The following is a 15,669-nucleotide window of genomic DNA, read 5'->3' on the forward strand; positions in this document are numbered from 1 at the left end:
CGAAGCTAAGAAGGTGTTTTGTAGTGCAGATCGTTTTACCTTGTTACATCGTATATGCATAGTTTTAGGAGTACAATTGTATTATAATATGAACTTGTATCCAGTGCCTGCTTTTGATAACTTAAGACTGGTTTAGATGGAAAAAAAAAACTATACTCACCAAATATAATAATAATTCCTAATTTTATTGCACCATCACGGATTCTAGAATAATGCTGCAAAAGAGAAATATTCAGCCAAATTATAGATACCCAGAAACAAATACCAGAAAACACTTCTTAAAGCTCTGTCCACACTATCAAACTTTATGTGACAAAAAAATGTGATGTGCCCATATATGAACACGGTGACAACATATCACTACCATATTTAAACATATCACTACCATATTTGGGCACATCACACTTTTTTTTGGTCAAACTAGTTTGTTTGGATTTGGTCAAATATTTTGTCCTACTCTGACTTAAGCTCCGTCTACACTATCAAAGTTTATGTGACATATGATGTGCCCAAATATGGCAGTGATATGCACAAATATGGTAGTGATATGACATCATCATGTCCATTTATTATGAGCACATCACATTTTTTTGTCACATAAAGTTTGATAGTGTAGGCAGAGAATTAGTAGTAGTAATTATACATCTACAACTATCATCCAGTTTGTCTGGTGCTAAACTCATTATTGCTTACTGTTAGCCTGTTTGCTAGATGGCCTGCCATCAAAGCATAGACACCGGCTGATATACCACATGCATAACTTGAAGGATCAAATACAGATGACCCCATAGAACCTGAAAGAATAAAACAAGTATACGTATAGCTAGTGCAGTAGTCTAAGTTCTAGATGGCGATTTAGATTAATATTGGTAACAATTTTGGCACACGTGGCATGTCATACATATGTTTGAGCTGGAATCACTGTCTAGCCTAAAATTTGAGGTCACAACAGTCGCTTGACTACTCACTCAACAAAGATGATGCGCATAAGCTACGTTTGATGCGGGAACTGTACACATCAACTCGCCTCCTTTCTTCGTGAAAGGATGTGTTGTTAGAAACAATGCCGTGGACTCACAAGAAGATATGATGTATACATACATAACTAAAGCTATGTCTACACTATCAAACTTTGTGACAAAAAATGTGATGTGCCTATATATGGACAGGATGACATCATATCACTACCATATTTGGGAATATCACTACCATATTTGGGCACATCACACTAGTTTGATAGTGTAGCCAGAGCTTCACCAAATAGCTTAACACAATGTTCACAATTCCTGTATTAAGGCCTCTGACAAAAAAGTATATTTTCACACTTTTCCCGAAGCATAATTATGTATAGAAAATAATATGGAAAATTTCCACTTGCAAACGATACCATTAAAATGTATGATGCTAAATTTGATTTCCTTCTGAATTTAATTTGAAATGTAGGAATCTACATGATATGATTATGATACATGGTAGAGATATGCAAGTTTATACAATATCTGTATTATACTACTAAAACTGCTTTGGTAATAAAAGCTGATGTAATATGCAATGGTAACAACAAAATGAGATGATGATTCAAAATCTTATTTTCTATATAACTAAGCAAACATTTAAAACCGGCGGAATGTGCGGAAAACGTACCGAATCGCAAATTCAATTTATTTTTGTTGTTTTTAAAGTATTTTTACAAACCAAGCTTTGCTTAAAAAAAAACTCATTTTTGATTGTGAATGTGCAATGAAGCATGACAGACCAAGTGTCTGCATGAGCGATCATCACCAATTTCCCATGAGCCACCGCTAAATGACATATCACGAACGATAAATAATTATCGATGGTAAAGAATATAATTCACTTTCTTTCAAAGGAGAAACAAATACGTTAACTGTATGAAAATGAGACGGAATATATATGGCGAACGGTGGCCATATTTACGCAGCACATTTCAAATACTTAAAATATAGGAAATCTACAAAATGGTTTTTTTTTTCAATTTATGTTCCCTTTGGTTGTTTTATCATTGAATAAGCAAAAATTATCGCAAATCTTACAAAATCAGTAAAATATTGGGGGCTAGAAAAAGTCATAGGAGTTAAATGGTTAATAGAAGTATGGCTGCAATATTTAATGTTTTATAATAGTACCTGTGCATTTACATATGTGTGTTTATTTTTCGTCAATAAACACAAGAATATAAGACATTGGGCAAAGACATTTTTACGGGACAATTTCCAAAACAATAGAAGGTTTTAAATAAGATAATTTCTATGTTTCATTTAATTTATTATATGGTACACTCAACTCTCCCGATCCCAGACTTATCTTAAAATAGGAAACTCTCCCAATACCAACATTTTCTTTCAAAACAGTCTCAAATTCATTTTTCCGGGAAAACACACATATTGGCCATCCCAAAGGTGTCCAGTATTGGTTGATTTATAAGTTAAATTGAAAATCTAATCTTTATTTTGTCAAATCTTGAGAGAAAATTTAAGAACATAAAGAAAAATGTTAACATAACACCCCCCTCCCCCGACGCCTATGACTCCATAACTTAATTCCTATATACTCAACACTTGTACATTTAAACCTCAATTAAATATTCTATTATACAATAATCTATTTCAACTTTAAATTCATATGCTTATGATGAACTTAGCCTTAGGGAATACCACATAAACTAATGTATTACAGAACGCAATTTTAGTGCGTATTAAAATTGATTTTATTTCATCATTATTTTCTTCTTTACAGATATCTTAAATTATATTTTATGCGATATAATTGTATTAAATTTACACTGAAGCTAAAACATTTTAAAAAAATGTAAAAAAGAAAAGACAATTGGAATGTAATATGATGTCATAATCATATCGAACAAAATACATAAATATAGTATAGATTGGGATGTGGGATTTGAACCATAAACCTCTAACAGACAAATCATGTCGCGATCAGATTAGAATTATTTTTTGGCTTAACTTAAACAAATGTGAGGTGGTTTAAAATGTGTGAAAGTTACCATGGTTCTACAGTATGGTTAGTCTCTGTATGATTTCAGATATGATACACCATGTCAAAAAGAGGTTAAAGGTTGGAATATCACATCCAAATAAACAAAGTGAGAGATAAAATAAATGTAATTTAAAAAAAATAAATATGAACTTAAAGAACAGGCCAATGCTTTAAAGTGGCATTATTTGAAAAAGGGGGAAATCCTCATAAAATAAATGCCAATTTCGGTTTATAAGTTCACTGTAATTCTGGGCTTGTAGGTACTATACAGATATTCATTTCTCACTCATGGATAACAAATTGCTATTTACAGAATCCAGTGATGTCATCGTTGACATATATAAATAAACAATCTGATCTTTAATTGATTTGTTAAATATTTATGTTTCAATAATTTTTTATTATTATTGATGGAATAAAAATAACTGTAATTGCGTCAGAAGACACTCTAAGCCACTCAGCTTATAACACTGAAAATACATAAATCAAAAAAAAAAGAAGAAAAAGAATAGAATAGAACTACTGTATATTGTCAGATATACATAAGATAAGATATAAATAAGAACAACACAAATATTCCAAACCAGATAAATATAATTAGACATCAAACATGTAAAGATCACGATGATATTATACAAATAATTAATATTTCATGAGTTGAATGGAAAGAATATTTCATAAGTTAAAAGATTGACTGTTCTATCAATATCTCTATGGTTCTATTTTATGATGCGGAGTTACACGATTTATTTATATTACATGATATAATATTTATGAGTTAAATGGGGAAAATATTTCATGAGTTGAATGGGGAGAATATTTCATGAGTTGAATAGGGAGAATATTTCATGAGTTGAATGGGAAGAATATTTCATGAGTTCAATAGGGAGAATATTTCATGAGTTGAATGGGGAGAATATTTCATGAGTTGAATGGGGAGAATATTTCATGAGTTGAATGGGGAAAATATTTCATCAGTTGAATGGGAAAAATATTTCATAAGTTAGAATATTGACTGTTCTATCATAGAGATATTAAATAATATCTATATGGTTCTATTTTATGATGCGGAGTTACATGGCAGTCAGGCTTTTAACAAATACAAATAATTATTATAACCTTTGAATGAATACAAAATATTTACTGTTTTATACCTACTGTTGCAGGTTGTGTGGGTTTCTTTTTTATTACTAAACTGACTAACCGTGGATACTCTGTGTATTGTTAAATGAACATGAGGCAATTACACTTCAGCCAATTTATAGTATTAAGGGGACACTCTGTTGGGTCCTAAAAGTGACCCTTTAATAGGGGTCTACTGTATGCTATTTTCAGTTATTTGTATTAATTTCAAAAGAATTAATGAGTGAGAACAGACCAGATTATCATAGAACACCATCAAGAGGTAAAATATATATCCATATGAACAATTATAGAGAATAAGGAAATTTATGGAAAAAAAGACATTGTGTGTATAATAGTACTTTCACAAGTATTTAGGGTAAAAGTAATTTTACTTAAAAGTAAAAGTAAATACAATTCTTCTCAGAATTATTCCATCAAAATCAAATTAATGAAAATGTGAACAGTTGCTTTAAAAAAACAACCATGTGGTAATGAATATTATATTTCAACAAGAGTAAAACATTTTTTTTCATTGATTCAACAAAAACTTTAAATCAAATTATGAATAATTTAACGCCTTAATGAAATAATTATATTATACTATTTGAATCTTCCTACACAATGGATATAACGAAACAAATTGTTGTCATGCATTCTCAATTACGCTGTAGTGAAAATTGCACCTTTAGCGAATTTATTTCACATCATGGCTGGCTATGTGTTTTACTGAAATTGAATGTATATTGTTTTGTGATTTTTATACAGATTTTATATTTTTACATTTCAAATTACAAGTTTTATATTGCAATTTGGCCAATTGGGTCTCCATTTGCAATAATGTTTCTCTTTGTGTAATAAAGTTAATAATAATTTCAAATCATCGATCGGCCATTGGGTACAAAGATAATTCAATTGTAAGACATGATTCAACGAATATCATTGCTTCGTGGAAAAAGTTATAATTACCTGGAAACTGTTTTTTGTTACATACACTCATCAATACACATAATAAAGGTTGACTTCTAATTACGATATGTAAGCCTCCTTCTAAGAATGTATTATATTTACAAATTAGAAAATTATGATTTTTACTAGTGAGAATTAAAAGTAATTTATTGTAGCTCAAATTAAATGAAATAGTGCATAATGTAATTTATTTTATTTCAGATTTTCTTAGAAGAAAAATTAATTTCATTGATTTTTTTTAAAATGTGAAATAGATGGAAAAAATATAATTAATTCTAGCATTAGACGACATATAAAATATTAGTTACTTCTCTGAAGTTTAATTTCTTTCCGACTCATAAATTACTTGGAAAACTCTAAGGTTATGTTACAGTTTAATGATTATGGGGTACCAATGTTGTGTTTCCCTGAGTGCCCATGTTTTAAAACATTGATTGCCTTCCATACTTAATAAAACACTCCTCTAACCGCCTCTAAATAAATATAAGAGTTTGAAAGGGAATATTATGCCATCAATGACAGGGTGATTGCATAGGGTAAATGTTTTTTTTTTTAGAGAAGGCTCAGAAGGGTAGTGTTAGTTATTGCCTCTTTACGTTCTTTAAGCTCTGTCTACACTATCAAACTTTATGTGACAAAATGTCCCATATATGGACATGATGATGTCAATCATATCACTACCATACTTGGGCATATCGCTACCATATTTGGGTACATCACACTTTTTTTGTGAAAGTAGTTTGATAGTGTAGACAGAGCTTTACAAATGCCACCAGTGGGCATTTTGGTTCTAGCTCAGATATAGGATCGACACGCAATGTGTGCCGAAATTTTGTTTTTACAAATATTATTATACTATATTATAACATAGACTAGGGTAGTGTTACACAGACTTGAATAGAATTTGTGTGAAAAAAACTTAATTTATATAACAATATTATAATAAAACCGTATATGCACAGTGTAAACTATTGTAATTATTTTACCTGCTAAAACTCCAAAGAACAATATAGTTGCAATTCTTCTCGTACCATGAACAAGTTCCAATGGGAAACCAATAACAAGTTGAAATAGAAGATTGAAGATCAAATGTTCTAAGCTGTCAAAAAATAAATACATGCAATAAATATCAAATTACAAAGGATTATCTCGAAAAATTTACAAAATACTCATTAAAACTTAATATAAAATTAACTCGACCATTTCAAAATATCTTAACAGTTAAATATCATGGATTTATTTAATTAAAATTTGTAAAGATTTTCAACCTATATTATGTATGGATTTGAACAATATAGCATTTAAAACAAATTTTATGAATAAGCTTAATTTCATATTAATCTTGGTTAGCTTTAAGAGATATATAACTATAGATTATTGGTAATAACATTTACAGTATGACATCACAAAATAAAATTTTGATTTTAATATTCTGTACTAGATTATTATTACTTAGTCACTAACATCATATATAGATACACTAATTCTAAGAATATACTATACTGTATTAGTGTTACTTTTATTACATATGTATATATAAATATGTATCGTCAGAATAGATGATAATCTTAATATCATATTATTATTACTTTATATCAATGATTGTCAGAATAAATGATAATTTTAGCATTAGATTATTGTTGCTTAAGTATATCGATATAATCTTCAGAATATATAGTTTATGTCCAATGAATAACTTAAATAAACGAAGATGTCTTGATATAAAAATATGACATTTTAATCATCTAGAGTTACTAGGCCTTAAGGCAGGCAGTCAGTGATGTGTAGATGGACTGAATGTACACACAAGATATAATGCATTTTTAAGTGGTGCTAACTAACTTCATAGCTGTGTCTTATTGGCCTAAAGCAAGATCTATTCATAATGCATAGTGTCAAAGGTGTGCTGGAGAAAAAGATATGGTAATCACAAAACCGTTACGGCATATTGACAATTGCATATTTGAAGACAGACCGTCAGATCTTAAAGGGGAACTCCAATTTAAAATTTCTTGTTTGCTCTAAAAAATAAATTGTGATGAGATAATGATGACACTTAAAGTCAGTGAAGGAGAACAAAATGTGGAAGTACTTTTTCAGAATAGTGTTTAATGATAATTTTGAAATACAATAATTGACCGGGTAAAAAATTAAATAAAAATGATTTGAGACTTCTTTGAATCTAACTAACATTCATTTTGATTCGCTTAACTGTATTTTGTGTCTTTATGTGTAAACTGACTTTGGGGTTGGGTCAACCGGCTCCTCTACAGCCTGATGAGGGTCAAATGAAAAGTCAAAGTCAAATTTATGTTCAATGAAATAACTTAATTAACTGTTATGTACAAATTACGTCATGGTGAAACATCTAAATATACTTATTTAAAAATATAAAAATAGCTATTTTAAAATCTAAAAATAGCTATTTAAAAATCCAAAAATAGTTATTTAAAAATCTAAAAATAGCTATTTAAAAATCTAAAAATAACTAGTTAAAATATTAAAATATATACTACCCAGCATGGAAGACAAAATAGGTGCAAAACCTCCAGAGTTGAATTTTCTTTAAAGGGTCAAAGACCAAGTAACTGTCAGCCGGCACTGGACCGGTCATCAGGTTCACATCCTCTTTCACTAATACACAACAATATACATAAAAACCAATCTAAGAGAAAACAAAAATTACAACCAGTAATAAATTGTCATTTACATTAAGATCGCAAGCGTTTTCTTACTACTACTTAATATACAGTTAACATTATTTTACATTTTGCAGTTCTGAAGCCACAAGAAATAAAGTGGTGCGTGATCGCAAAAATAGAAACAAGATCTGTGTGGGTGACAGGCTTGTCAAAGGCCTCTGTGATAAAGTAGTACTGGTGGCTACGACTACAACTCTGTTTTAATTCTACCACATATTATTATTATTCTTTATTGACAACACACAAATAGTATGGTACAAGCATGAAAATAGCAATAACAAACTTAGATAATATTTTCACTAACTAAGAACACATTTTGACAGTAATGAAGGTTGAATAGAAAATACAAAAACATAGGAAGAGAAATGCTTATATTTTACAACTATACAAGTTGTAGCATTAGGTATTAATAACCAGTGTTTATAACATAGATTTCTGTCATTAGTTTCATTGAGCCTTCCGATACTTTAAATGAATATAAAATATTAGGAAAATCCTGCCTTATGACATTCTACATAATTTAAAAACACACATAAAGGAAACGATCTCCCATAAACAAAAAATGAATAATGGTACAGTATATTGCCCCTTGACAACAATCAGAGTTTATCATTGAAGAGAAGCAATTTCACAATGCAATATTTACACGACAAAGTCAAGGTTAAACGATATCACAACTTAAAAGCTAGACAATAAGATAATTGCATTTTTTGTTTCTTAAAACCGATCGACGAAAGCCACATTGTCTGCGAGTCAGTAGAAATCGTTTTGAGAGATATATTAGATGATTTTACGTTTCAGACGCATAAACAATTGAGATAATTGTTTACGATTAAGAAGTGAGGATGATGACCTAACGCTGAATATAAATATACAGTTAATTATCGGTGACAACACCTCAATTAAAGCTGGTTGTAGAAATGAAAACAATTAACATAATTGTTTATTCTTCTGAGGCGAAGAAATCCACGCTTCATTTATAAAGTTAATTAAAGTATATTAGGAGGAACTAATATATCTATCTATGATTAAAAGTGTGACCGATTTGTGAGTGATGGTCATTATGCCGAAGGTCAATGGATACATAGATATAGTATAAAATAGGTGGAACAGATATATACTGGGTGACATGGTGGTTATGATGTGACTTGGTGGTTATGATGTGGCTTGGTGAATATGATGCTTGGCTACCAATCCAAGGGTCCTGGGTTCAAGTCCTGTCATATGTCAGAATTTTTTCTAATGCCACAAATTACAACTCCAATCCCACAGACTTGTAATAAGACTTTGTTTATGTGTATATGTTTGTCTTGTGGACAGAATTGCCACTTTTAAGAATGATACATGAATTCGCTTATGGCAATTTGCCTAAATATATAAAAAAAGAAAAAAAAAAAAAAAAAACATCTGTAGCAAAAGAGCATCGTAAGATGATCCTCCTACAGTAGTCCTACAATAGTGTACCAAGTTCTTTATTGTGCACATGTGCAATTGGGACCAACATCTTTACATCCAATGCAAAGGACGAGGCAATGAGAGTAAAGTATCTGGTCTAGGATACAACAAGCAAGATGGCAGAGACAGGTCTCAAACTCATGCCTTTCACATGCTAGGCTCATATTCCTTACTGTACAGCTCTCAAAAACCAACTAAACATGGTACATTAATGTTTTTGATTAATTCGTGAATACAACATTTTACAAGGATGACTTCAGAAAAACTCATCAGTAAAACAGATTTTGAATCATACAACTTACCTCTACTAAACACATACATATAATTAAAACTGGTGGCATACACCAACGGAAACCACTCGTGAAGTTAGCACGGTCGTTATCATTGGTTAAGAATTCGTTCCCTATTAACTTAAGACAATACTGCCATCGTGTCATTTGACTTTCAGTCGTGAATTGATACAGATGACCGGCTGCGCATTCGTTGAGTCGTGTGCGTACCGCTAATGAAAAACTTAATGACCTTTTCTCGCTCATCTGAAAAATAATTAATAATTTCAAGATGTTTATTGTTTTTAATGTTATAGATTCAATTCATGCTAACAAGTTCCACGCTCCCGACAGCTTCTCCAAGCGTGTTAATACTTAAAACGTATCAGTATGGTTCAGAAAATACTCGTCAGCAGAAACACACTAAATGGCACAGATATTTAACACTCGTTATATGCAATAGAACAACTTCAGTGAGAGTGTTGATAACAATTTGGCATATAAAATTATAAACCTTAAGATTATTTATAGCATATATACCAAGAATTGCGGATTTCTACAAGTCTGGCACTCTTAAAGCTCTTCTCAAGTTCTAACACGCAAGGCTCAAAATCTCACACAATGATTTATATTTACAACTACTTGTAAGTACCAACGCATAAATTCCGTCTGTTAAGATTTTGGTGCCTAAACTGAAATAATTTATTTTATTCTAAATAAAATTTATTACTATATTTCCATTAATTATAATAATTTATTTTAAAACTACAATTTTGAAAATAGGGTTCACATGAAATATGTGACTAAACTAACTACTACTAATGTAGCGTTACATTTCAGTGTTTTTCTTAAGGCATATGGGCAGACTTTCACATAGTTATTTTGGTTGGTCTTGGCTATTTTTTTGGTCTTTTGCCAAAGCTAGAGGCTTTCGTATATAAAAATAGTCTTCCTGTTTTTTTGTACAGGCTTGCTCAGTTTATCTTGATTCTTTAAAAAAACCTGCATTATTGTATTATTATATAAGGTGGATTTAACAATTTTGAAATTAACCATTTGTTTCGGCACCATGCATGCAGCTCATATTCGCAGCTCGTATTCCGCTCATACACAGGTGTATTTAAATATGAAAAATGAATTTACTGACTGTAAATATTTGTACAGTCAACTATCTTTACATTTAACCTTTCTGAATCATAATTCTCATAACATTTAACTGCATCATTCAACAATAACACTTAAAAAATAACTAATTAAAAAAAGACATTTCATAGTTTTTATATGTTTCAAGTCTTTTAGTAGAAGTGGAATTTAATAGATAACGTGTGTACAGAGTATAAGAGTAGTCTAACATACTGAACAGTTTCGTGGCAGTTAACTACTAATCCACTTTTAAAACTAGTGCAATTGTATTATAAAGGTAACAGTGGAGTAATCAATAAAAATCTCTTATAATAGGGTTTTTTCTAGACACCCAAATCAATAACAATTGTTTTTTTCTTTCAAGTTAAATTGTTATTATATAATTATATTGTTCAAATCAAGAGTATTTTAGGTAAACAAAACCTGTTTTTGATGATACACAGTTTGCAACATACTATCTGAATACTATAATGCAATTTTTTTTATTTGTGCACTAAAGGGTGTGGTTTCTACAGTACTTTTAATCTGGAAATATTTAAATTTTGCCTTCTATAATAGAAGTGCTGACCTTCAATAGCTTCCACGTTTGTTTAGAAAAAAGGCAGATTTGCCACAAAATGGTTTAATATATTAACTTTAACGCACCCGTCGCACCTCCCTGCGTACGGCCCTGAGTACTATAGTTTTAAAAGCAATAAAACTGTACATAATAAAAATGGAAGCAAGTTTGTAAGCAAGCGAAAACATTAGCAAGTCTACACGCTAAAAATAATTCTAAAAAAACACTTTGAATTGAGAATGTCAGTTTATAGATACATACTAATTGTTTCTGTCAATGTTGATAACACTCTTGTCAATCTGGTAAACTTCTCTATCATTCCAGATTAATACTCAAAGCTAAGATGTAGTTTTAGTAGATTCTTATCAAAACACCTTTTAAACCTTTCAAATTAGTACTGTAGTTGATGTTAATTAACTATAGTATTTAAAATCTGGTAAAATTCCATAGCATATCAGATTATATATGACTCGCAGAAAAGATGGTTTTTAAAAATAATCTAAATTACAGATGGATTGCAGAATTATTAATATGTTTCACACCTGTATTGAACTATTTTCTTAGTTTTTTTATTTAATTAAAAAAAATTTTAACTTTAAATACAGTAGAGAGGGTAACCCTTCCAACTGAACCCACAGCCCTATATTTAGGGACCCTCTTTAAAATGGGAAAATATAAACGACTAAAATGAAACTGAGACTGTTCCTTCCAGAGGACCATATCATCACACTAGGAGACGATCCCCTACTCATTTTTATTATTAGTTATTAAGTTTTTATCGTACACATCAGCAATGTATGTACACAAGACATACAGTTTCATCCCATTCAAAGGACGAGGAAATGAGAGTAAAGTACTGTACCTTTCCTAAAGCTCTGTCTACACTATCAATCTAGCTTGACAAATAAGTGTGATGTGCCCATATATGGACATATGTGGGCATATCACTACCATATTTGGTAACATCACACTTTTTTTGTCAAACTAGTTTGATAGTGTAGACAGAGCTTTAGGAACAGTACCATACTGCACAACATTACTGTGCTATAATTACTGCACAAATTTGATTAGAGAAATATTAACATGATAACAAAAAATACTTACAATATTTAAAAATTCATGATAGCCAATATATCCTCCAATATTCTCTTCTATAGTGGACTCCAATACTGACAGCTTGTGTGGTTCAATGGCTTCTTTCAATCCATACTTGTAAAGAATAACTTGAAATGCTTCCATACTTATTTTACCATCTCCGTTGACATCAAACTATTAAAGAACAAAAAAATACTGTAATTAAATGATATATATATATTACATATCTACTTTTCTACAAACAACATCATATATTCTTGTTTTCTGACTACCACAGCAATGGAATTCAAGACAAGATTCAAGAAATGTTATTGGTCCACTTTAAAATGAAAATTTGTTTTGCTTCAAGGCATAATCAGGGAGGTATACCTCAAAGGTAAATACATCAAATTGCAAAAGGAAATGTTAAAGTGTATATTGTTTAAAATACTGCTAAAAATACTGTTAAAAAAATATTAAAAATTATTTGAAATTGCCAAATCTATAAAATACAATATTCTTCTTTTTGGTACTGACTAGATTGATCAAACTTTATTTTATTAAATGCATATAATAAACCTCTTTACTATTAACAGTAAAATATGTTTATATACATTTCTAGTTCAAATCCATCACCAATTTTAAACAATCAATAATTCTAGCAAATAAAATACTATATTTATTGTATTTTTATTCTACCAATTTCTACATTTATAGTCGATGATTCTCGCTAGCTCGAAGAAGTTACTCGAAGGTAATTATAGCAATAATAAGATGGTAAATCACAAGGGAAAAATCAACTAATGTCGTGTAGAATGATTAGAAAATCATGAAGGATACGAAAAATGAGTTTGCAATAGAGGAGGTATATAACAGATAGAGATAGAGGCAGTAAGTGAATTGAAAGCTGTATTTATGCATAGATTAAATTACATTTTCTGGCAATATTTGTTTACTTGTAAAATAAGTGCAAAAATAATTAGTTAGAAGGACATGAAATGAGTTGGCAATATAGGTATACAAGATACAGACAGTATTAGTCAAGATGTATTTATACATAGATTAAATTACATTAACAATCACATTTATTTACTTGTATTAAATAAAGTGCAAAATTATTAAAGCCAGTCTACACTATCAAACTTTATGTGACAAAAAAAATGTGATGTGCCCATATATGGACATGATGATGTCATATCACTACCATATTTGGGCAGATCACCACCATATTTGGGCACATCACACTAGTTTGATAATGAAGGAGAGAAATAATTAATTTGATACAAAGTGAATGCAATATTTATGCACAGAATAACATTTTCGTGAAAAGTTATATTTCTGGCAATGTTTGTTCATAAATAATTATTGTTGTATAGAAATAATACATTATTATTTAAATGTAATATTTCTGTTCGCATTGGGCAATTATTTTCTATGTAGTTATATTAATAACTGTACAATTTGGGGTTAGGCAACTATGCTATTACCATATAGTGCACTTTGAAGCGATAGTTAACACACATAACACAGAAGTTTCCTGTTTTCTCATTCTATATTTATTATAAAAATTCATGCACGTTCAATGTTACTGGCTTTAGATTTTTTAATGTTATTCACATAAGTCTGTCTCTGTGTGCATGTCTGAGCAACAGTGCGTCCAGCATAAAATCAACTATTACTAATCTTATTTTGTTATTTCTTCTTTATATACTATTAGACTATTGGGGATTTCATAGAATCCAATTGGATGATATTCTCAACACGGTATGGTATGGTTGTTCCTGAATGCTATGAGTGTCACTTGAATTAAAAACACAAATTTATAAACTGGTCCTTACCAGGGATCAATTAGACCAAACCCTGGTTAGCTACAAGGAACACTAGTTTGGCTTTTTTCATGGCTGGTTTTTCTTTTGGTCCTTTTCTTTTTTTGTAAATAATTTTTTCAGTACAGTCATGCTTGCAACATTATATTCTTTATAAATCCAAGATATTATTGTTTTTATAAACCAAAATTATTTAAGAGACTTTGCTAAGTTAACAATCTAGTATTTTCCTTTTCATTGTTAGTTGCTCAAAAGGCATTACATTTTATAATATATTCACACACAACTCTGATTTGGAGAAAATAAAGATTTACTTATTGTAACTATCACACTAAATGCAGTTTTTAAAAAAAGTTTTTCTAATTTTAGTTCTTATCCTTATTCTCTTTAATTTATATAAATTCTCAAATACATGTCCTGCTCAATATCTACCTCTTTAAGCTATATTCACACAGAACAGAAGACAGTGTTGTTTAATTCTGTATATGTTTACTAATTATTTAACAACGGCACTGTCTTCATAAGTGTGAATGCACCTTTACTCTAGATGTTACCAATATATTAACATAACTCTACAATTTGGAGTCACGCAAGTGTCTGTTGGTCCGTGTACATCCATGCCAGAGTGCACAGTGCATCCAAGCTATATATCTAACTGTAACGTGACAGTGGTGACTAGTCATATCGCAATAAAAAATATATTACAGTTATTAACATTTCTAACAACCAACTGATAGATTCATACTGGTAAAATGATGAATGTGTGGAAATTATTCATATTTGCTGCATTTCAAATGTTAATATTATACTTCAAGGTGGCTGCTTTGTACTACATAGGTCTAGGTTAAACATTTGTATTCTTTCTATCAATTTTAACAGCAATTTCGATGAAAATAACAATATAAAATAATGAAGTTAGTAGAAAATCACCCACCAACTGAGACTGAAAAAACTTATAATTATTGCCAAACGTCTCTATTTATTGTTTCTTCTTTTAGACTACTCTACCTCCTCAAGTATAGTATATAGCATGCTATGTATCAAAAAAATATATTTCTTTTAAGCCAAATCACTGTCTAGAACCTAGACTACAAATTGGTTTGAGATGAGATATCCTTTACATTAGATCTTTAGTATGGTACATATCACTTACTATATAATATCTTTAAATTCATCTTATAAATCTTGAATGTACAAATGATTTATATTTGCTGCTCTTAAATGTTAAAGTCTTCTTACTTTCGAAGTTTATTAATTCACTTACATTAATCCTGCCCTAACTACAAAATTCAATTATTAATTAAATTCTTTTATTACTGCTTATACCACAGACTTGATGATAATTGTATATTACAGAGTGAAACATTGATTGTTCTTTGATCAAAAGTGCTACTGATCTTTTTACTAATTAAATTCTAATGTATAAAATGAATTTAAATTCTTAAATTAGTATAAATATATTTGTCTATTATATTCTTTGTTTATTTAATGTAAATGAGTATTAAAGTCGTTAGAGCTCAGTATGTAAACAA

The 15,669-nt window shown here is 29.9% G+C and overlaps 2 protein-coding genes across 2 annotated transcripts in view; one reads left to right on the plus strand and one right to left on the minus strand.

The window, feature by feature from the left end:
• Window positions 1-12,223, plus strand: part of LOC144839538 (synaptogyrin-2-like) — a 96,804-nt gene extending 84,581 nt beyond the window's left edge. The window contains exon 5 of the transcript XR_013611762.1: window positions 12,147-12,223. The gene's annotated coding sequence lies outside the window, so the exon portion shown is untranslated. The remainder of the gene's footprint in view (window positions 1-12,146) is intronic.
• Window positions 1-15,669, minus strand: part of LOC144839530 (rhomboid-related protein 3-like) — a 37,223-nt gene that overhangs the window by 1,888 nt on the left and 19,666 nt on the right. The window contains exons 4-9 of the mRNA XM_078694936.1: window positions 12,342-12,506; window positions 9,569-9,802; window positions 7,626-7,774; window positions 6,096-6,208; window positions 694-794; window positions 161-215 (exon numbers count right to left, since the gene is read on the minus strand). Coding sequence (XP_078551062.1) covers window positions 161-215; window positions 694-794; window positions 6,096-6,208; window positions 7,626-7,774; window positions 9,569-9,802; window positions 12,342-12,506 — 817 coding nt within the window. The remainder of the gene's footprint in view (window positions 1-160; window positions 216-693; window positions 795-6,095; window positions 6,209-7,625; window positions 7,775-9,568; window positions 9,803-12,341; window positions 12,507-15,669) is intronic.

This window comes from Antedon bifida, chromosome 4 (assembly GCF_963402885.1).
Source record: "Antedon bifida chromosome 4, ecAntBifi1.1, whole genome shotgun sequence".
NCBI lineage: Eukaryota > Metazoa > Echinodermata > Crinoidea > Comatulida > Antedonidae > Antedon > Antedon bifida.